The 22,984-nt window shown below is 37.7% G+C and overlaps 1 protein-coding gene and 3 long non-coding RNA genes across 5 annotated transcripts in view; all 4 read left to right on the top strand.

The window, feature by feature from the left end:
• LOC131403039 (uncharacterized) overlaps positions 1-2,100 on the top strand; it is a 41,840-nt gene extending 39,740 nt beyond the window's left edge. For both annotated transcript variants that reach the window (XR_009219170.1, XR_009219169.1), the window contains exon 4: positions 1,892-2,100. This is a non-coding gene — a long non-coding RNA (uncharacterized LOC131403039). The remainder of the gene's footprint in view (positions 1-1,891) is intronic.
• Positions 2,101-2,145: 45 nt separating this feature from the next.
• Positions 2,146-6,362, top strand: LOC131403037 (uncharacterized). The gene is made up of 3 exons (XR_009219167.1): positions 2,146-2,213; positions 4,167-4,278; positions 6,016-6,362. It is a non-coding gene; the product is annotated as an uncharacterized LOC131403037 (long non-coding RNA).
• An 817-nt stretch (positions 6,363-7,179) lies between these two features.
• Positions 7,180-9,270, top strand: LOC131403038 (uncharacterized). Its single transcript, XR_009219168.1, has 3 exons — positions 7,180-7,250; positions 7,784-7,886; positions 9,116-9,270. It is a non-coding gene; the product is annotated as an uncharacterized LOC131403038 (long non-coding RNA).
• A 27-nt stretch (positions 9,271-9,297) lies between these two features.
• On the top strand, positions 9,298-22,735 carry LOC131403054 (5'-3' exoribonuclease 2-like). Its single transcript, XM_058537443.1, has 7 exons — positions 9,298-9,334; positions 9,495-9,565; positions 9,649-9,756; positions 13,868-13,912; positions 15,359-15,490; positions 20,044-20,162; positions 22,455-22,735. The coding sequence occupies exons 1-7, from the start codon at positions 9,298-9,300 to the stop codon at positions 22,621-22,623; spliced, it is 681 nt and encodes a 226-aa protein (XP_058393426.1). The 3' UTR covers positions 22,624-22,735.
• The last annotated feature ends 249 nt before the right edge of the window (positions 22,736-22,984 follow it).

Raw genomic sequence — 22,984 nt, 5'->3', positions numbered from 1 at the left:
ATTGAACCCCTCTTTCCTGATTCATAGCACGGAGTATGGAACACTGTCTGATAGCTTCTTCCCTATTCTGCCCTTAAATCTCTTTTGATATCCTTTTTTCCCAATTATAAATCCAAACTGAAGCTCAATCTCATTCCTTTCCCTCTCTCTCAAAGATAACCACTGTCCTGAAATTGGTGTTTATCATTCCTTTGCTTTTCTAATTTTGCTTTCATTGCATATGTATTCATCCCTGAACAATACCTAATATTGTTTTGTCTGTTTGATAACTTTGAATAAGTGGTATACTGTATGTATTCTTCTGCAGCTTGCTTTTTTGTCTTAGCAATATATTTGTGACTATCCAGCTCTATTTCTTTGAATCTCACTTCTATTTGATATTCTACTATATGGACATATCACAGATTATTAATGCATTCTTTGGGCTCTTTTTTTTCCTAATTAAGTTGACCGTTTATTTATCTATTTTTAATAGCTTTATTGAGATATAATTTATATACCATAAAGTTCACCCATTTAAAGCGTACAATTCAGTGGTTTTTAGTATATATACAGAGTTGTACAACAATCACTATTATCTAATTTTAGGACATTTACATCACTCCCAAAAGAAATGTTGTACCCACTTGTGGTTACTTCCTATCTCCCTTCCCCTTCCTCTACCCTCAGATTAAAGCTAATCTATTTCTGTCTCTATTGGTTTGTTTATTCTGGATCATATAAATGGAATCTTTTGTGGTCTTTCATGACTGGCTTTCACTTAGAATGTTTTTGAGGTTCATCCATGATATAGCATGTACATAGTGGGCTTTTAAATTGTTCACAGTTTTTTGCTGTTACAAATGATGCTTTGCATGTGTTGGGGAACTATTATTTTTTAAGTGACTTTTACTATTAGTAACAGTAAAAACCTATCTCATATTCTTATCATCTGCTGAAGCTCTGGGAGAAAAAGACAAAGGTAATGTTTATCACAAAAGTATAATTGAGTGCCTCCAGGAGTGAGTAAGGCACAGTCCTTACCTCTTGAAGAATGCACAGTGTAGCTGGGTTAGAATGACAAATTAATTATAAAACCATGGAAGTGCTACAAGTGAATAAGCAAAATTGTGTGGAAATGCAGAAGGAAGAGCAGTTAATTTCTTAGGAGATGTGTACAAAGCGTTATAAAATGAACGACATTTGATCTGAGTCTGACCCTGGAAAATTACTAAGATTTCAGGAAGTGGGTGTTGAGAGAGAGGAAGCAGTGCGCAAAGACGTTGAGAGATGAGAGCGTTTTCCAGGAACTTAGACGAGATGGGGTGGACCTGAACAATATCGTGGTGGGACAGGAGACTAGGGTGGGTCCAGGCTCATTGGTTTACACCCGCTATGGGAATCACTGGGAGAATCAGGCAAGATTAAGATGCAGCCACATTTGTATTTTAGAAAAAAAAGCTCTGGCAGCATAGAGGGCAGGCTGGAGACAGGAGAGTCTAGAGGTGGGCAGTCCACACGAAGACCGTTCCAGTCTTGTGGGTGAGAGATGATGCCCTGATGCTGTTAGCGTTTTTCATGTTAAATTGACAGGACTTATTGGAATGGGTGGTAAGGGAAAAGAATTCTAAGGTGACTCCCCTGGTCTTTCGCTTGGACAACTGAATGATTTGGAAATTTGATAACTATCCCCCACATAGAGAAGATTAACTTGTGTTGGAAGCTGTCTCCTTTCTACAAATGAAATATCTACTTCAGTTTGCTTTAAGGAATAAGATAACTTATAATTTAAAGATTGCTTAAAGTGTTTTATTTCCAATTCAGAAATGAAACACAGGTATTTACTGAGCCTAGGTTATATCAATTTCAGACTTGAACAATCAAACTACTATTAATTATCATTTCCTCATAGCCAAAAGAATGCAATGGTGTAAAGATTCCTGTTGATGTCAGTAAACCTAATCCAAATGACGTGGAGTTTGGTAATCTGTATTTGGATATGAATGGAATCATCCATCCCTGTACTCATCCTGAAGACAAGTACGTAACCTGTTTTTGTCACTGACATCACCAGTTACAGAGGAGTACTATATTATATTACATTGTTTGCTTATCATTATAGACCGGCACCAAAAAACGAAGATGAAATGATGGTTGCAATTTTTGAATACATTGACAGACTTTTCAATATAGTAAGACCAAGATGACTTCTCTACATGGCAATAGATGGAGTGGTAAGTGCTAAAATAATTAACTTAGAGTCTTCCGTTTTTGTTTTTGCTGTGTTCCCAGTGTCTAGAATGAAAGTCAGCTAAATAAAGAAAAATATTGAGTGTGGTAAATTTGAGAAAGCAAGCCTCATCCTTCAGTCATGCATTCAAACACTTTTTATGCCTGTTTTGTACCAAGTACTGTGAAATGCTGGGGATGTTGGTGACTGCCCTTGCTTTTGAAGGGCTTACCAGTAAAGGGACAGAGACTTAGATAAATGAGTGAGGTTAGTTATTTATGGGCTTTATAGGCACTAGATAACACATGCAGCATGTTGAGGGAAGAAGGTGTCAGTGCTACTAAGAGAGTTGGAAGATAGAGAGGAGGTGACTTTTGTCCCATTTCTTGAAGGATAAAGAATAATTGGAGATTGGTGGGCAGTGGAAGGGGATGGATGGGACAGATATGGGGAGGGAGGACCTTATGGACTTCTCAAATGTGGCAGGTAAACACACTCTCCATGCCTATGATCACACTAACATATTTGGGCAACTGTAGGAGTTTTAGATTGGAAAGGGAAGTAGAGTGATGACTTGAAGAAGGCCTCACTTGCCATACTCAGGAGTTTGGATTTTATCCTATAGGCTGTGATTAGTCATCACAGGACCTTAAGAGGGGAATAACTTACTGACCTATGATAATAATATCAAGTAGCTTAGGTTATAATTGGTTAGCAAACTATATACCAGGGTTCAAGGAAAATTAAGGTAAATCATAAGCCTAAATTTATTTATCCATATGCAAATAGATTCTCTTTATCTTTTAGATTTAGCAATTGTAGTAGCTAATGGAATGATTTTGAAAATCCAGAAAACTTTGGGTCCAAGAAGATTAACTTTTCTGTGAGGTTCTCTTTACTCAAAGAAAAATCTTAGCTACCTGATAACTTGTTAAGTTGTAGTTAAAGTGGAGTAAAGAATAAAGGGAACAGGAATATGTCTTATTTGGAGCATATGCCAATTCACATTAGCTAAGTTTCTTGAAGAAAATTTTTAACTTTACTGCAGTATGCCCTTACTGCTAGATCAAGTATAAAATATGTACATATTTGTGTGCGTTGTGTATGTGCTCATGTCTGTAACATGTTTTTTTGTTAAAATATAAATGTAGATCACAGAACTTGGTGCTTGAAAGAATTAGATTAGGTGGTCTCATTTTACAAAAAAGGGAACTGTTTAAAAGAGAATATAAAATAACTTATTTTTTGTAGACAGGATACTTTAGAGTCCCTTCCAACCCCAAAACTCAGTTCAGTAACTTCAGAAACTTACAGTCCAGTTCACTTCATTTAGGTTTATCCAGTGATTTAAATTTCACTTGGTTAGAATGATTTAAAAGTACTTTTGGTAAAAACCTTGTTCCCTGTCTCCTGCTGTGCTTGTAGAGACAGAGTGGTGATTATGAAGCTTATTGTGGGAAGTACAAAATGGAAGTGCCTTGGGGTCCTATAGATCAAGTAGTTTTCTTTTGCTTTTATAGGGCATTGTGGATCTCATTTGGAGACCGTCCTTCCTCTTAGGCAAGGACAGAAGGAAGCTCTTCCTGATCCTGGTTCTGTAGTCATTGTCTGCTGGCTGAGTCTTTGAGTCAAGTGAGCTTTCTTCTTGGGTGCTTTGAAGCACCATAACCCAGTGGAATTGGCATTAGGTCGTGGGGCCTGCACTGTTAAGTGCTGTGGCTTCATAGGATGTTTGTCCATTTGATATGTCACTCACTGAGCTCAGCTTTTAGGTTCTTGGTCCAAATTTAAGTCCTCAGGATCTCCTGTCTGTCGTGAAAGGATTATTAGACATATTACTTACCTTTTCCATTTTAGTGTACTATTTTTATAAAAACAACTGATTCAAAATAATGTGCAGATTTAGTTGCAAATATTTTGAATAATATTATGTGAATGTGAAATACATGTTTTTCAGGAACCACGTGCTAAAATGAGCCAGCAGCGTTCGAGGAGGTTCAGAGCATCAAAGGAAGGAATGGAAGCAGCAGTAGAGAAGCAGCGAGTCAGGGAAGAAATACTGGCAAAAGGTAAAGAAAATGAGTCTTGAAGGTGGACTTTTTATAAGATGTATGCAGAAGGGGGAGGGGCGGCAACTTTTTCTTTCAAATAGATAAGGTTTTAATTTACTTAGAATCCCAGAATATGCAAGGAAAATTTATGTTCACTGTTGAGGAAAAGTTGTTAATGGAATTCTTCACTATTTGTTTCCAAACTCTGTAGTAAAAGAGAAACTTGGGACTACAAGGAGGGAATTCTGGTAGGGAGAGCAGATTGTCAGTCCCTCTCAGGACAAGTGCAGCTCTTCTGCTAACTTTTCTATATCTGTAAAACAGAAATATTTTAAGTGCTTCTTACTTCTTTTTTTCTAATGGGGGCTATTAGAAAGCTAGCATTCTGTAAACATTTTCCTCAAATCAGTCTTGGTAGCTTGCCTATTGCTTCCTCTTAGAACTCAGAGGTCTACATGAGGAGGCCTGGGATGATGTGATCCATATTCCAGGCTTTCACCAAGTCACACACACTGTCAGTCTAGATTGATGTAGCAGGAACCGAGGCAGTGAGGTACCCAGGGTTCTCTCAATTTTGAGGAGGGGAGGGGTGGGATGTGGCCATTTTTGCAATTCTTCAAAGCCTTGAAATTCCTGATGGGTACATAGGTAGGAGTTGGCTAAAGCTCAGAGAGGAGAAAGGTCAAGAGGTCTTCATGCCCACTCTGACTGGTTCTTTCCCAAGACACCTGTGTGTGAGATGGGGTGTGGTTGTAGCAGAGTGGTTTGTTTGGTGTTTTGTTACATAGGGCAATATGATAGACCAGGAAAGCCACAGTTTATTGGCTCAGGATATTACACTTGGAAGTTGAAAAAGGATACCATGGTGTAGTCAGGTCAAGCCTGCAATTATGATACATTCTATGTTATTTTAATTTGCTAGAAGTATGCGAGTATATAGTTACTTTTAGCTGTAGCTTATACTAATACTCTAAAACCTGTTTGTATCTATAACAGATTATCTTTGATTTTAAAGATGTCTTCTTTCTTGAACATGTTATGAAATATGTTTGTGTCTTGAGAAAAAGCTAATCAGTGATACAGAGGGAAAAATAGGATTTTTGTATCCCTCTAGCTGATATTTTTATTTCTTATCATTTATTTCTTATCATAAGCTGTGATAAATTCAGCATTTTAATTTGTTTTTCTTTTTTTTTTATAATTTTTATTTATTTATTTTTCCCCCCAAAGCCCCAGTGTATAGTTGTACGTCATAGATGCACATCTTCTAGTTGCTGTACATGGGACGCAGCCTCAGCATGGCCGGAGAAGCGGTGCCTCGGTGCGCGCCCGGGATCCGAACCCAGGCCGCCAGTAGCGGAGCGCGCGCACTTAACGGCTAAGCCACGAGGCTGGCCCTAATTTTGTTTTTCTAAGGCACCTTTATTTTAAGAACTGGTATCAAATTAGAACCCCTAACCCGTGTGTGTATTCTGCTGCAGAGGGCCTTAGGAAGAACATCATAATTTTTATATTTTTATATAACAATATAGTATCTTTTGTGTACTATATATTGTTTGACACTTCTGTTAAAGCTTTATTTAAATTTGAGGAGAGGAATCTTATTTTCTTCCCAGAAAGGGGAACATTGTTCCTCAAGTGACAATACTTCTCATTTTTTTGTATTTGAACTTACTGTTTTTGTTGTTTGGGCTTAATATTGTGTAGTTTACCTCACTTTTTATGGCGATAACAAAACATTGCCTTTTTCTCTAGGTGGCTTTCTTCCTCCAGAAGAAATAAAAGAAAGATTTGACAGCAACTGTGTTACACCAGTAAGTAGTCTCAGACTTTGCTGGCTATTGCTAACTCTTAAATGATAGCTTAATTTATTTCCTTCTATCATTTTAGGGAACCGAGTTCATGGACAATCTTGCTAAATGCCTTCGCTATTACATAGCTGATCGTTTAAATAATGATCCTGGGTGGAAAATTTTGACAGTAAGTTTCACATTTTGGTACTTCAAAAAGATGAAGGTGATATTTGAGTCTATACTTTGATATGACTGATAGTATTTTTTTCTTTTTTCCCCCCTGTGAAATCCTAGTTGACTGTCAGAGGAAAGGAGAGGCTGCCAGGGTTATTAGAAATGGGATGTCTTGCATGATCCAGTTTTAGACAGTCGAATTTTCTCTCAATGCCAATTTTTTGTCCTCGTACCGTCACTATGAAGCCATAAAGTGGTACTCATGGTTTAAAAAATATCTATTTATGTATGAAAGTAATTTTTAAATGAAAATTTCTATTTGAAATCAAAATATAGCAAAATTAAAGTCGTGGGTCTGCCTTTAAAGAATCACTGTGTTCTCCTAAGTATTTACGTAAAATTTAAACAAACTGTTGTGTGATTTTAGGGTCATAAGCCTATTTCCCTGTTATTAGGTGTGGGAAATTGTGTTTACTGGGTGTCTTTTATTGATTGCTCCCAGGGTTTGTGTGCTTCAGTGCTGTGTCCTTAGGTGGCAGTGAGAATGGTGGAGACTTGTGACTGGTCGGTTTTGCTAATGGCTAAGTTTAACCCAGACATTTGATTTTCTATTCCATGCGGTAAGTAAACAGTTTTGGTGTTTAATACACACACACCTTATTAAGAAAAATTTCCAATTAATAACATCTTAATAGAATTATCCCAGTTTATTTTAAGATACTCAGTTCTGTTGATTTTTGTCCTAGAAAATTGGAGATGAGCTGAAAGTGTTAAAAACTGTCTTTTATAGGTTATTTTATCTGATGCTAGTGCTCCTGGTGAAGGAGAACATAAAATTATAGATTACATTAGAAGACAAAGAGGAAAAAATCACTTATGAATATCTGATTGACAAGCCATTATATAGAAAATGGTAAAATGTGATATTCCTCTGGTATAAATATAATAAATATATGTTTTCTCCTCCTTTAGCTCAGCCTAACCATGACCCAAACACTCATCATTGCTTATGTGGAGCAGATGGTAAGTTTCTTCTTTGGAATTTGAGTCTCTTGGATTAAACCGTAGCAAGTTGATGAGTTGGTGTATAGTAATGAATTATTCATGATTGCCTGGAAATTCTAAAGTGCCTTGCTGATTTTATGTTTGAGAGGAAATTAGTACTGAGTTATTTAATCTGTGATTAATGTTTACCTATCTTTAATTTTTTTCTTACATTTTTCTACCTTTTAATATGGCTGCACATACCTTTAAAATGGACGAGTGTTGACTCCTGAGTGGTAGTCTACACTCTAGGCCCATGTATCTGGGGGACATCTTGTTGACTGAGAACTACTAGGAAGTTTTAGGCATTTTGACTTTGCTGCCTCTGTTTGTGTGCTCCTTTGGGCTTTTCTTTGTGTTGGTGTCTTGTGTTATGGTAATGTCTTATGTCTTTGGTTATGGTAAGGATCTTCTGAAAGTGCTCACTGTTCAGTGTTTTGTCATTGTTGATTGATAGCTGATCTCATTATGCTCGGCCTTGCTACATATGAACCCAACTTTACCATTATTAGAGAAGAATTCAAACCAAACAAACCCAAGCCATGTGCTCTTTGTAATCAGTTTGAACATGAAGTTAAGGACTGTGAAGGTTTGCCAAGAGAAAAGAAGGGAAAGGTAAGAAATTTGAGATGGTAGTTGCCTCATTTTTAAAAATTTTATTTTATTTTTTTTGTGATAAAATATATATAATACAAAATATACCATTTTAACTATTTTTAAGTGTATAATTGAACAGCATTAAATATATTCAGGTTGCTTCATTTTTAAAATAAAGAGAAGACTATTTTTGATTAGATTTTTTACCTACTTACTCTGTTCCCTCTCATAGAAATGTGTCTTTGAAAACTCTTTAAAGACACATTCAAAAGCATGCGTGTGCTCATTCTTTCTACTCTCCACTTTTTCTAACATAGCTTGTAAGTATACGAGGCTTAAGTCTCATAGGTAATAATGTCCATGGCACATGATTTGTTTGTACAAGTAATGTTTCAAATGGTTATTCTTAAAAGGAACTACAAATCAAATATATTAAACTTGTTGATACTTTAAACTTGTTGATACTTTTAAGTTACTCCTAGTTTCTGCATATTTTGGGTTCACTTGATTATATCCAGTCTCTAAAGAGGTTTCTATCTGTTTTAAGAATATAGTACCTCTTTAAAAGACATAGTGAGTGAAAAAAGCAGGTAAGAAGTATACTGTATGCTCACAGAGAAGGGTCTAGAGGCATACACATCAAAATACTGGTTGGCTATCCGTCAGAGATTGGCAAACTCCAGCCCTCTAGATTTGGCCTATGAGCTAAGAATGGTTTTTACTTTATTTTTTATTTTTTATTTTTAAAGGAAGATTAGCCGTGAGCTAACATCTGTGCCAGTCTTCCTCTATGTTATATGTGGGTTGCCACCACAGCACGGCTGACTAGTGGTGTAGGTCTACGCCTAGGATCCGAACCTGGGAACCCTGGCCGCTAAAGCAGAGCATGCCAAACTTAAGCACTATGCAGGGGGCCGGCCCTGGTTTTTATATTTTTAAAAGGTTGTAAAAACAAAATAAAACATGAAAGAATATGCAACTGAGACCCTGTGTGTCCCGCACAGGCTAAAATATATATATTTACTACCTGGCCCTTTGCAAAAAACATTTGCCGATCCCTGGTCTAGGTATGATTGGGATTATGGGTAATTTTTATTTTTAAAATGATTTGGTGTGTTCTTTTTTTATTTAGTACTTGTAATATTAAAATGGATCTTGCTTTAAAAAAAGCTATAATGTTCGTTTGGCTGGAAACAAATTACAGGGTTTAGAGTAGACTTGTTTAATCTTCACTCCTTTTGTTGCAGCACGATGAACTTGCAGATAGTCTTCCTTGTGCAGAAGGAGAGTTTATCTTCCTTCGTCTTAGTGTTCTTCGTGAGGTATGTAGCAATAATCACTAGAATCAGCCCTCTAAAGCAGAGTGCCGTTTCATAGCTTTAATGGCAGCATTCCTTTTTGGTTGTAGTATTTGGAAAGAGAGCTCACCATGGCCAGCCTACCACTCACATTTGATGTCGAGAGGAGCATTGATGACTGGGTCTTCATGTGCTTCTTTGTGGGAAATGAGTTCCTTCCTCACCTGCTGTCGTTAGAGATTCGGTATGTGTGTTTGTGTGGGTTTTTAAACTACTGTTGTAGCCTTCTTGCTTACAGTGCGTACTGGTCCTAATACATAATGTTTGTTTCCTGGTGGCAGGGAAGGTGCAATTGACCGTTCAGTTAACATATACAAAAATGTGGTTCACAAAACTGGGGTAAGTTCATTCTTGAATAATTTCAAAACAGATGTATTTGCTTTTATAAGAAGATCATTTTACATGTATTTTATCACTTACAGGGTTACCTTACAGAAAGTGGTTATGTCAATCTGCAAAGAGTACAGATGATCATGTTAGCAGTTGGTGAAGTTGAGGATAGCATTTTTAAAAAGAGAAAGGATGATGAGGTAAAGTGTTTCTATTGCAGTAGCTAAATTGCTCCTCTCTCTAATAGGCTATGATGATCCTGTGATTGTACTTTTAACCTCTTTGAGTGCGTTGTTATATTATTATAGTGTATCAAACGCCAGTGTAATCATGAGTGGCCAGTGCTTTGATTATTTTATAAAGGCTGTGATGCTTGCTGTGTGGAACTGTGTATTGCACACTGTGTGAATTGCACTGTAATTTTTTTCTCTCTTCATAATCTTGATTAACATAAAAATCCAAATACGTGTCTGATCAACAGGATGTGAAATGAGGGTTCCAAGACTGGAAGAATGCTGGGAATGAACTAGTGGATGTCATGTTTTATAGGAAAAGTTTATGCTGTGGAAGTCAGGTGAAGACCTAGGAACTCTGTACTCTGGTAGTGGAGTGTAGGGGCCTCTGGGTTAGATAGCATCAGTCTAGGCAGAGGGTTGCAGCTCTGAGTAAGCAATTAAACATAAAAGAAGGAAATAAAATAATAAAGCACTTGAAAATTGATGACATGTGATAGAGTGAGTGCTTAGGTAAGAAGTCCAGTCTGGCTTAGGCAGTTGGGAGTGTGGTTGGGCCGTTCATGAGACAGCAAGCAGTGGGAGTAGAGCAGGTTGGGGTGAGGACAAGGTAGAAATTGAGGTTCATTTTGGAGATACTGAGTTGGAGGGGTCACAGGACACCTGAGAGGAGAAAAGTCCGTGAAGCAGTTAGATGGATATGTGTAAAGCTCAGGGCAGAAGTCTTTTGGAAGGAAATTTGAGAACATTAGCAGAATACTTCACCTCATGAGTGTGAAGTTGAAATCCCTGGAGCTTTGTATGGAGTTCAAGTGCCTCCAACAGAAACCTTAAGAAGCATGGAGGTTAAGGAGAAAGGGGAGTCAGTTCTAGAGAGGTGGGAGGAAATCCTTGAAGAGATGAGAAGCCACTGGTGCTGCCAGAGGCGTCAGAGTGAGATAGGCCCCTAGATCATGGCCAGGGGTTCAGAGGTCCTGAAGAGTTAGTGGGGTGGGGGGGCAGTAGCCTGGAGGCAGAGTAGGTTGCAGGGTGGTTGTGAAAGAGTGGCAAGGGAGGCAAGCAGTGGGTAAAATGAGCAGATAGTAGCTTTTTAGAAAGAGAGTGAAGGAAATCCTTTTAGAAACTGATTTTATAAAAAGTCACATGGCTATTTTGAGCAAATAGCAACATAATAATATTGCTACATTGCTTCATTATCTCCTAACAGATTAAAACATGTCATTGCATCTGACAAGATTTTATATTTTCTTCAGCTTTGTATGCTATAGCTAGTGATCTCTTTTTTAGAACCTTGGGTACCATTTTATATACCAGTGTGAGTAGACTGTAAGTGTTCTTTTTAAAGCCTTTGGTACTTGGTAATCTTCTGTGAAGGCAAGAATTTTTCACATGTAAAATTTAAATAGCATAAGTGACTTTGTCTAGGATATCAAATGTCTATCAGCACAGCCATTTTTAACTAAGCCTTCAACAATTCTGGTGGCTCCACCTGACCTGCTGCCATTTATGCTTCAGAAAAAACTACACAGACGGTGTAGTACTTGGTGTAAAAGCCTCACGTTAGAACAGTCCTTTTATGTGGTTTTAGGTTACTCTGTACTATTAAGTATTGGTGATATTTGCCATTAGAGTGGGATGTATGGGATTTGATAGATACCAGAGTGCTTCAGATTTGAGTAATAAAGTTTCCAGCTGGCCTGGCAGAGAGGGCATTTTAAAGCTTTGGATCGTTTTTGGTATCCCTGACATCATATGATGTTTGTCAGCATGGTTGGACATCGGGGAAATTTATGAACCCTCAGAAATTCAATATAATAGTATCTAGGTGTGTGTATTTTCCCAGGAAGTGTGTCTCCGGCTTTTGACAGACTTCCAAAGGAGTTCATAGCACACAAAAATTAAAGATCAGTAAAGTCCAACCAGGTGTACCTATTTTGCTTATGTGTAACTACCACCCTTAGAAATAGGTATTTAACTGACCAGCAGAATACGTGGTAAAAGAGGAATATATCAATATTTATTATTAAAATTGAGCAGTTAGGTCAGAAATATGATGCTTTTTATTTTATGAGCTTTGATGTTTGCCTTTTGTCTTGCAAATCTTCTTCATTTATTCAGCATATATTTATTAAGTGTTTACCGTGTGCCAAATAGTATTCTGAGTGTTACTGATACAACAAAAAACAAAAGAAAAAAGCAGACAAAAATTCCTGACCTCACGGAGCTGATATTCTTCCGCGGGAGATGGACAATAAACACAGAAACTGAGTAAAGTGTGTCATGTGTTAGAGAGTGATAAGTGCTGTGAAGAAAAAAGCAGATGAGGAAATATCTGGGAAGGTGGATGTGAGGACATTGCAGTTCTAGAAAAGATGACTAGAGAAGGCCTCACTGACAGATGACTTTGAAGGATATGAGGGAGTAATCATGCAGGTGTTTGCAGGAAGAGCATTTCAGACAGAAGGAATAGCCAGTGCAAAGGCTCTAGGGCAGGAGCTTCCCCAGGATGTTCACGGAACAGCAAGGAGCCAGTGTGGCAGGCACAGAGGAAGCAGAGGGAAAGTAGTAGGGGTAGGAGAGGAGGTCAGAAAGATGGTGGAGGGCCAGATCTGGTAGGACCCTATAGGTCGTTATAAGAACTTTAGCTTTCACTCTGCATCAGTGGAGGGTTTTGAGTATAAAAGTGACAAGATCTGACACATATTATAAAAGGATCACTCTAGCTGCCCTGTTGAGACTAACTGTATGGAGGCAAAGATAGAAACAGTGAGCCCAATTAGGCTCTTTTGCGATAATCCAAGGGAGCCAACGTGGTGGCAGTGGAGATTGATAAGAGGTAATTGGATTCTGAACATGTTTTGAAGGTAAAACTAGTGGATTTGGCTGGTGAATTAAATGCTAGGGGTGAGAGAAGGAAAGCTATTAAGAATGACTCCAAAGCATTTTGTCTGAGCAATTGAAAAATGGTCTGAGCTGCTGTGATAAAGAAGACTGGGAGGCACAAAGCTAGGGGTGGGGATGCCATTTGGGGCATGTGAAGTTTGTACACCCAAGTGGAGATGTTGAGTGGGGAGAGGTCCTGACTGGGGAGTCATCAGCACGTAGATGGTGTTTAAAGCCGTGAGACTGGATGATCACTCCCATGAGAGTGAGAGGTCCAAGTACTGGGTGAAGAGGACCGCCAGTATTAAGGTGTTGGGAAGTTGAGGAGTGAAGGCATTCAGCAAGAGTGAAAGAGGAGAACCAGGTGAGTGTAGTGTCCTGGAAGCCAAGTGAAGAGCACGGATCAAGAAGGAAGAGTCACGGTCAGATACGGACTGAAAACTGAGTAATGGATTTCACAGTCTGTGGGTCATTGGTGAGCTAGATAAGTTTAAAAATGGGACAAAAGCTTGATTAAAGAAATTGGTGGTGTTGCTGTCTTAGGAGGTTTTAAGGTGGTCAGTCACCATGTATCCAGCATTCAGCCCCTCTCCTGGCAGAAAGCACAAAGTTCAGATCTCAATAGGGTGTTATATTGCAGGTGGCAGTACTGACTTGGAAGTGATGGAAGTGCAGCTGCTGGTAGAATGACAGTCAGTACAGGACCTGCTGGCCCCTGTTTCAGTCCACAGCAGCAGCCCTGGCCACCGTAGCTGTCGTCTCAGTGCCTTGATGCTCACAGAAACTTGGGCGTGGGAGGAGTGCTTTCTGGGGTAAAGGAGGCCTTTCAGTGGCCCAAAGTAAGTGGGGAGTTACTTATTTGTATCTTCTCCGTATTGGTGGGCTACTTGCTCCAGGGTAAAACAGAGGGTCTTTGTTATGACTCTTGCATTCTTTCCTGAAATGATATCAAAAACTATCTGAAAAAAATTAAGAGGAATAATTAAATTGTATCTAAACTCAATTTAGAATGCTCTCTGTCTATCTAAAGTTCTGATAAGCAGCACTTTGAACATATAGTCCATTGCCTAGTTTAATTAGTTACATTTCTGGGGTCTTCCTTTAAAACTTTGTCTCCCAAATCATTCCTGGTAATGTTTAACTCTTACATTTTTGTGTAATTATTTGACAGAATATGTGGATTTTATACTTTTAGGACAGTTTTAGAAGACGACAGAAAGAAAAGAGAAAGAGAATGAAGGTGAGTTTTAATTAATTTCATCAGATTGGCAATAACATACATTTACAATTTGGGAGGAAGATAGCTTTTTATTCCTTATCCAGTAGTTTGTTAGGGACGTAATGTCTACCCAGCTGCCTCTTACCTGGAGAAAGAATGCTGGTGTCAGTTTTAAAGAAGTCCTTTCTAAGCTCTAGAGTCTGAGGGGATACACTTGATGGGCCAGAGGGGCCGGGTAGCACTTAGCTATTTGAATTTTTTCCGGTAATTGGGTATTGTTTTTGTAATAAAAATAGTTAGCTCTTTGTATCTTCTTGAAAGTTACTACACTCTGTCTATATCCTTGTCAGGTTACTCTTCCTAGAACACAACACTGGAAACTTTGTTGTTTCTCTGCTCAGAAATTACCAGTGACTCCTTAGTTCCCGCAGAATCCAGTTCTGTCTTAGTCTGGCGTGCAGAGCATACTATGATCTGGTCAAGTTCTCACCCTGCTTTTCCCCAGTTGTCTTCTAAATATACCAAGTCCCTCCTGACTCCGAGCATTGCCTTTGTTTGGTCCCTCTAAGTGGGTTTCTGACTTCACGGCTCCCTCCCATCTTACATTTTCCACGAGGCCTCCCTATTGCTTCTGCTTGTAATCCGGGTTGAGCAGTCCTTCCTTTTAACTCGAGTGCTTCTCGCTTGTGATATTTGTTTTCTTAGTTAATTGCATAACACTTATAGTCACTTAACTTCTTAAGTTTTTGTTTTTCTTGTCTTCCTTACTGGATTTTAAACAAATGGAGTTTGGGGACTACCTTTTATTATTATATTTTATTAGAATCGAGCAATTTCAGGAACCTATAAGGGAGAAAAGTAGAGTTATTGATTGTTGCAGGTGGGTTCAAAACCACTTAGATCGGGAAGGGCATGTTTGATGTCTACCTTATATATTATTATTTTCTTTCCGTCATTGTCTGTTTAAAAAATATCTTTTATCAGTCAGCCATGACTGTCATCTACTGTAGCTATAATCATAGCTCTGACTAATTGGAAACAAAGAGTTAAATTCCATCAAGGTGAAGGGTAAATAGAAGTTGTATTTCCTAAGTATAAATCAAACTCTTGGCTTATTTTTTTACCTTAATAGTTATCTTTATTTGCCTAAAATTGTGTCTTGAATGCATTTTGAAATTGTAAGTGAACATAAGGGAATAACCTAATGAGATTTGAATAGCTTCTGTGTATTAGAAAAGTGTATTATATGTACTTTTATAGCAGAGTTATTAAATATTACAGACTATTGTTTACAGGGTAAGTTACCATCAAATCAAACTGTAGACAACCCTGTAATGTTAACGGAAATCCATTTCATCTTTAAAGAGCTTACAGCAGGGACTCTTTTCCATTGCCTTCATTTCTTCCTGTCATCTAACTGTGTTGTGATTTAATTTTAATTTCTACATTCATTTCCATTTATGTTAGAGAGATCAACCAGCTTTCACTCCTGGTGGAGTATTAACCCCTCATGCCTTGGGTTCAAGAAATTCACCAGGTTCTCAAGTAGCCAGTAATCCGAGACAAGCAGCCTATGAAATGAGGATGCAGAATAATTCTGTAAGTAACTTGTTTTTATGTAGCATTGAAGAGTGGTGACTTTCAGATGCCTCTTACAGTTGTGTGTGAATTTATCACTTAGCCTGGCGTTGTTTTGTTTTATAGTTTTTCTCAATTTCTTTTGCCTTGAGATATTTTTAACTCTGTTAAATCCTTATTAATATGAAAATATCTAAATGATGTGAAAGAAAAGAACATACATGTAAATGTGGATAGCTAAGTGGCTGCAGTGTTTCTCTAATGCAGTCGGGCCACAGTGCTTCCTGCTTCCCCAAAGGTACTGGGTGGTGATGGTGCTAGAAGCATGACAGGACATCCAAATGTCTCATAGCTAGAGCAAGAGAAGAGGGTGGTTTTACTGCCGTATTTCCCCTTTCCTCCCAGGGATCAGTTATGGGCATTTTGCAGAATAGTATTCTTCAGTTTGTCAAATACAGGTACTCCTCACTGTCTACACTCTCACTCTCCAACTCAGATGTGGAATATATCTGAATACATATTTTAAGGTAGCTCTCATTATCCAAATTTTTTTTGAAGCTCTTTTTTTGTTGCTGGGAAAGATTTGCCCTGAGCTAACATCTGTTGCCAGTCTTCCTCTTTTTTTCCCCCTCCTCAAAGCCCTAGTACATAGTTGTATATTCTTGTTATAAGTCCTTCTAGTTCTATGTGAGCCGCCACCTCAGCATGGCTACTGTCAGACAAGTGGTGTGGTTCTGCATCCGGGAACCGAACCTGGGCTGCCAAAGCGGAGCGCGCCAAACTTTTTTGTGAGGGAGATCAGCCCTGAGCTAATATCCGTGCTAATCCTCCTCTTTTTGCTGAGGAAGACCGGCTCTGAGCTAACATCTATTGCCAATCCTCCTCCTTTTTTTTTTTTCCCCCAAAGCCCCGGTAGATAGTTGTATGTCATAGTTGCACATCCTTCTAGTGGCTGTATGTGGGACGCGGCCTCAGCACGGCCGGACAAGCGGTGCGTCAGTGCGCGCCTGGGATCTGAACCCGGGCCGCTAGTAGCGGAGCGCATGCACTTAACCGCTAAGCCACGGGGCCAGCCCTGAGCGCGCCGACCTTTAACCACTAGGCCATCAGGGCTGGCTCAGTTGCTCCCTATTTATAAACTCAGGAACTGAATGGATTTGCCTCGTGGTATTCCTCCTTATTTGAACGTTGTAATCCAGACTGCAGAAGCAAATCATCTCAGCCAGCAAGGCTGTGCTCTGTCCAGTGCTTCCTGTAATGGCAGCAGACCATGAGCTCAGAGCACCCGGCAGGGCAGCAGCAGGGATAAGGGAACAGACCGTGAACTAATGTACACAGACAAAAGGTAATCAAAGCTATTGCTTATTTCAGGATAGTAGGCATGAGAGAAAGAGAGAGTGTTGTAGAGGGAGGAAAGATATTATATAAGGTACAGTATCCTATGTAAACTTTTGCTGTGATATATCCAAGGAAATTACCTAAGTTGGGACATTTAAATTTCATTATTCTAATAGTTATCCTATTGATGCTCAAATCCTTTATTACAAGGCAACCCTATATGTGAAATTTTTGCCATATCGTGAGACTGGTTGAATTTATAGTCCCATAAATTCACACTTAGAAGTTTTAGGACCTTAGATTTGGAATTTGGAAACAGATTTTGCATCTTCTGAGAGAAGCGGCTGGAGTTTCTGTTGTGTTTTTGTTCTGTTTTTGCTTTCTTGTCTTATTCCTTACACCATTAACAGAGTGGGATATGGAGAGTCAGTGAAAGGTTTTGCAATGAGATGCTTGTGTAGAATGGAAAAAGCTGATGTCCATCATTTAAGATTATAGTGACTACCGTCCTCACAGAATGAACTGAGAGTGACTAGTATTGCTAAGACCACGTTGATGATAAAATGCTTTTTTCTTATTCTCAGGGAGGCAGGTAGGTTTAAACTTTGCCAGCTATGATTGCTTTGAGAAAGATTCCAATATTCAGGCTCCACAGGATTAGACTATATTGATTAATAATGTCTGCCATGGGAATGGGAATGGGGAGATTGGTGATTAGGTTGCTTATTTGATCCTGTCTTAATTCTCCTTGAGACCGTTCTTTCTACTGGAATCTTTGCATAGAGGAATTTTCATCTAGAATGTGTTGAATTTAAGGAAATCATGAAGCCAAATTACCAGTTTATTTAAAGGAAGGCTTTACAGTTATGGATTTTTGCTGTGTTGTTTTTTCTGAGCTGTTTGGGTGTGCTGGGCTCCAGTGCTTGACTGGTATCTACTGATGGTCAACATGGTTAATGTTTTATTAGATAGCTTCTGTTTCCTCATAAATATGTTTTTAAATTTTGCATTCTGAAGTGTAGTTTCATTATATTTGCGACCATTCTCAGTTTAATCAACTTTGATTGCAAAAACAGCTTTTTAAAAAGAAATTTGAATGAATTGGTATGACTCTGGTATGTTTAGGAAAAAATATTTCTGAATACTTTTGTTAGTAGAGATAGAGCAGAAAAGAGCAGCAGATCTTTAGCATTAAAGAGCAAACAACTTCTTTTCTTCTTTTCTTCCCTCGAAGGTATATTATTTTTGTTGTCTAAAGATAATTTATATCTTGTTTGTGAATTTGGGAAAGATTGCTTTGTTTACACCTTCTCTGTACTTAGATGATTGACAGGAATATCAGTCTCCTAATTTAATCCAAATGGATTAGTGTTGTTTAAAATCTAATAGGGACTACTTCCTGAATGGTTAACCGCCATGCGCCAGGCAGGCAGCTTTGATGGTTCACATATATTGTTTCATTTACTCCTTGCTATAACCTGTAAAGAGATAGAACAGTATCGTCCCTGTTTGAAGTTGAGGCTGACAGAGGTTAAATAAATTGCCCAAGGCCATACAGCTGGTAAAGATTGGACTTGGTATTTCAGACTCAGATGTGTCTGACTGAAAATACCCATCTCATTCTCCAAGTACAACAGTGCCTTCCTGGATTTATTTTTATTCTTTGTGGTTTTTTTTTGTTTGTTTGTTTGTTTTTGGTGAGGAAGATTGGCCCTAAGCTATCATCTGTTGCCAATCTTCCTCTTTTTGCTTGAGGAAGATTTGCCCTCAGCTAACATCTGTGCCCGTCTTCCTCTATTTTGTATATAGGTGGCTGCCAACGAGTGTTTTAGGTCTGTGCCCGGGAACTGAACCCGGGCCGCAGAAGCAGAGGTCCCCAAACTTAACCACTAGGCCACAGGGCTGGCCCCTGTTTTCTTTTTTCTTTTCTTTTTTTTTTTTGATAGTATTAGCCATACAGTATCATGAATAAAATTGATATTATACATTTATTAAAGGAAAGTGTTGTGAGCTCTATGTGAAATATAGTTTTGCTTTGTTGTAACTTTTCTTGGCCTTTGGTGTGAACTACCTTCATGCTGAGGTTTTAGTTACAGTATCATTAAAATAGGCTCCTGAGTTCTCGATTTAAAAATAACTTACTTGAAATATCTAATATACTGTGAATAACAGAAGAAAAACTTTACCATGAAAACATTTTCTGCCACTTAGGTTTTTGGTCATTTAACATTAAAGTTGCAGAACATTTTAATTTTTGTCTGTGTGTGTGTGTGTGTGTGTGTGAGAGAAAGATTGGCTCTGAGCTAACGTCTGTCGTCAATCTTTCTCTTTTTGCTGAGGAAATTTGGCCCTAAGCTAACATCCATGCCCATCCTCCTCTATTTTGTATGTAGGATGCCACCACAGCATGACTTGCTGAGTGATGTGTAGGTGTGCGCCCGGGATCTGAACCTGTGAACCCCGGGCCGCTGAAGCAGAGTGTGTGAACTTAACCACTATGCCACCAAGCTGCCCCTAATTTTTTAGTTAAATATTAAAATACTTTAGGGTGCTACTATGTTCATTGAGTTAGGTACAAAGGGAAGATAATGGTAAATTTAAAGTGGTATCCAAGTCTTTGAAATAATAATAAAAGCTGCATTTTTCTAAGATGACTAATAGATTTTATTTGTACAATGAATTTTAAAACAGCATGTATAAAATAGTTTAACAGATATCTGGCGGAGTCTCATTAAACTGTTGCTTTCTAGAATGGTTGTACTAGGTTGAACCACTTACATCTAACTTTATTCTCACCAGCATTATTTTATGTATTAGTTTATATACATATATATATATTTTTCCCCTTACAGCTTTGTTAGTTAATTGGTGGAACGTGATCACAAATTCATAACACGAGGGAACCACCAAAGAAAAAAAATGTTCAAGTCCTATAATTAAAAAAAAAAAATCTATGAAATTAAGTTTTTCTTATTTCTTCTGAAGCAGTTTTTACCCTAATGTTCAAATTCTTTTGAGTCTAAGCGTAGGAGGCTTGGTACTATATTATTCTTTTTTGGAGAGGTGGAGTAGGCCAAGATCAGTCTTTATACTTTCTAAATATATTTACCATATCTATTTAATAGCTTTAAAAAAATGTATTACTGTGAAGCATGGTGGTAACAGTAGTTGGATGTAACTTCTTACGTGAAATGAATAATTAAATCCTTCCTCTGTAATGTCATAATTGTCTACAGAGTCCTTCAGTATCTCCTAATACGAGTTTCACTTCTGATGGCTCCCCGACTCCGATAGGAGGAATTAAGCAAAAAGCAGAAGACAGTGACAGTGAACCTGAACCAGAGGATAACGTCAGGTGAAGCCATTTTTTGGTAGCACTTTGTTAGCAAATTGCTGAAATAGACGCCGTCTAATTAATGCTGTTTAGCTTAGAGCAGCAGTGCCTTCAGATGCTTGCCTGTGATCTTTTTATCCACCAGTAATTAATGTGGAGGGTTAGGATAGTCAGTAAATTCCAGTGAGATGTGTAAGCTATAGCTGTTAAACCTAAGTATCTAGATTAGTATGCATGCTGGTTTTTGTCCTCCAAGCCCCTTTTCCCTCTGAGACCAGGCACTAGATCGGCTAGACATGAGGTGTTTAGCTCTATGTGATCTGAATGTTACTGTTATGAGATTAAATTTTCAAGCTGCTTAACCCAGAAAGTTCAGTTACATTTGGTTACTTGATATAGTTTGTTTTAATCATCTCAATTGAAAAGTTTCTTCTTTAAAATGAAATATGCAAAAAGCTTTCGGTTAAGAGAGAAATGTATTTTTAAAAACCACGAACTTGCATATGCACAACTATATTTCATGACAGAGAAGTTTCCCATTAGCTATATACTTAAAATTTATAATAGGAATATTGGATTCTTTAATTTATACAGAAGTTTGAGATCATTATATAATAAGATTAACAGCTTCTTGTGTGATTAAATCTGGATTTGAACCCTGGGCTCAAGTGCAAAGGGCCAACAACCTCAATAATTGTAACTCATTTAGAATTTTGCAAAATGATTTATTTCAAAGTTAAACAGTAGTGGTTCACAGCTCATGCTTCTTTTATAGGATGTGGATGATGTGTTTGTATTTATGATTAGAAACTTCAAAAGTGTGATGTCTGGTTCTGTATTTTCCCAACATCTTTTGATGTCAGATTCAGAGATCTGTGGTGACTTGTGATTGAGCATTTACCTGATCTGAGTTTTTATCCTCTGCTTCTGCAAGTCTTGGAGTATATTTTTTGTTTTACCATGTAGCCATCATGATCAATATAAGCTTAATAGTTAACTTGATTTTTTTAGTACTTTATTGTTTAATTTTGGTGCTGAAGATAATCAAAGTAGAATTGCTTCTATCAAGAAATGCTTGGAGTTCTTAGCATTTATTTCATTAATAGTTTCTGTAAAATAGTGATATTCAACATTATGGATAGAAGATATTTCTCCTAATTGATGTTCTGTAAATCTTTTGCGTGGGGGCAAAGTTAAAATTGGTATGGTGTAGGGGCCGGCACGGTGGCACAGCAGTTAAGTGTGCACACTCCGCTTCGGCGGCGTGGGGTTCGCAGGTTCAACCGCTTGTCAACCCATGCTGTGGCGGCATCCCCTATAAAGTAAAGGAAGATGGGCATGGATGTTAGCCTAGGGCCAATCTTCCACAGCAAAAAGGGGGAGGATTGGCATTGGATGTTAGCTCAGGGCTGATCATCCTCAAAAAAAAATGTAAATAAAAAAATTGATATGGTGTATTCTGAAACATGACTGCAATTAATTAGTAAGATCTGGCACATGGTAGAAAAGAGCCCTTAATGGAGAATCATCCTGACGTTCTTGATCGTTCTTGATTTTTTTTTAGTATTCTTTGGCATCTTTAAATCTTTCAGAGATTGAGAAATGAGTACTTAAAAAAATAAAGAAATATACTTTGAGTGAAAATGTGGTTTTTCACATTGTATTTTCAGTGATTAATGAAAATTTAGTGAATTGATGACCTCCTTCTAAGTTTTACCAGAACGTGTGTGTGTGTGTCCGTGTCCTTCACTTATGCCAACAACGCTTTGTTGAATGAGGGAGAAGGCCCAAGGATAGGGAGAGTAGGTATATACCTAATTTCTGCCTGGCTTCTAGATTATTCTTTTTTAAAAAAGTAATTTAGTTGACTTTCTTTGTGTAATTTAGATATACTTTAACAAACTGAGGAACTTGAACTATATAAAATATCTTCAGTATTTGCATCTTAAAATGTAGTTTTAGAATTGTTCTACAATCAAAAAAACATGTAAAACAGTATGAAAATCTGAGCAAACAAGTGTTGTGTATCTACTTTGATAAATGGTTATTCTCTTTTTTTTTTTACTGTAGTTTTGTAATGATCTTTCTAGAATCAGTGTTTAAGTTTTTAACGTTTAACTATCTTTAAGTTGATAATAAATCCTGTGAAAGTGGACTTTTTAGAAATAATTAAATGAAGCTATGTTAATATTCCTGTTTAACTCATTTACATTTTACCTGGATATTAAGTATAAATTGATTTGGATGATAAATTGGTAGCTAGTTACTGAAAGTGTATGAATTCAACATGAACTGGCTTTGCCTGATTTTTAGGCTTTGGGAAGCTGGTTGGAAGCAGCGGTACTACAAGAACAAATTTGACGTTGATGCAGCTGATGACAAATTCCGTTGTAAAATTGTACAGTCTTACGTTGAAGGGCTCTGCTGGGTTCTTCGATATTATTACCTGGTACAAAATGAATATTTTCCTCTAAATCTCTAGTTAATCATTTTAAGAAAATAGTTATTTCTATAATAGTGTGTGTTGTTGAGCTATATTCTGAAATTGAACCCAGACTCATATTTTCAAGCTTCCTATAAAGAAATTCATTACTTTAAATAAGATTTGTTTGTAAAGCCTTTGAAGCTCCTTAGGTGTTAATATATAAACGAAGCTAATTTTTGTTATGCTAAAGAATTTCAGCATTAAATACTGTGGTTGAGAGTACTTGGTCTTTAAAATTATTAAAGTTTATTGTTTTGTTTAGTTGGAATAAAAAATAACAGAGTAACTAATACACAGTCGCTAAATGGCTGAACAAAGGACAAAAGCCTGGAAAATAACTGGTAAGAATTTGAAAGGA

Source organism: Diceros bicornis, unplaced genomic scaffold (genome assembly GCF_020826845.1).
Source record: "Diceros bicornis minor isolate mBicDic1 unplaced genomic scaffold, mDicBic1.mat.cur scaffold_54_ctg1, whole genome shotgun sequence".
In the NCBI taxonomy this organism is placed as follows: Eukaryota; Metazoa; Chordata; class Mammalia; order Perissodactyla; family Rhinocerotidae; genus Diceros; species Diceros bicornis.
The sequence above is the reverse complement of the archived record's forward strand: the minus strand, read 5'-3'. Positions and strand labels throughout refer to the sequence as shown.

What these genes read in the sequence shown, in the direction of transcription:
- LOC131403054 (XM_058537443.1), top strand. Translation starts at nt 9,298, where the DNA reads ATGGCCAGCCTACCACTCACATTTGATGTCGAGAGGA. An exon ending in ATGTGGTTCACAAAACTGGG is followed by an intron (nt 9,566 to 9,648) that starts GTAAGTTCATTC and finishes TATCACTTACAG; the next exon opens with GGTTACCTTACAGAAAGTGG. An exon ending in AAAAGAGAAAGGATGATGAG is followed by an intron (nt 9,757 to 13,867) that starts GTAAAGTGTTTC and finishes TTATACTTTTAG; the next exon opens with GACAGTTTTAGAAGACGACA.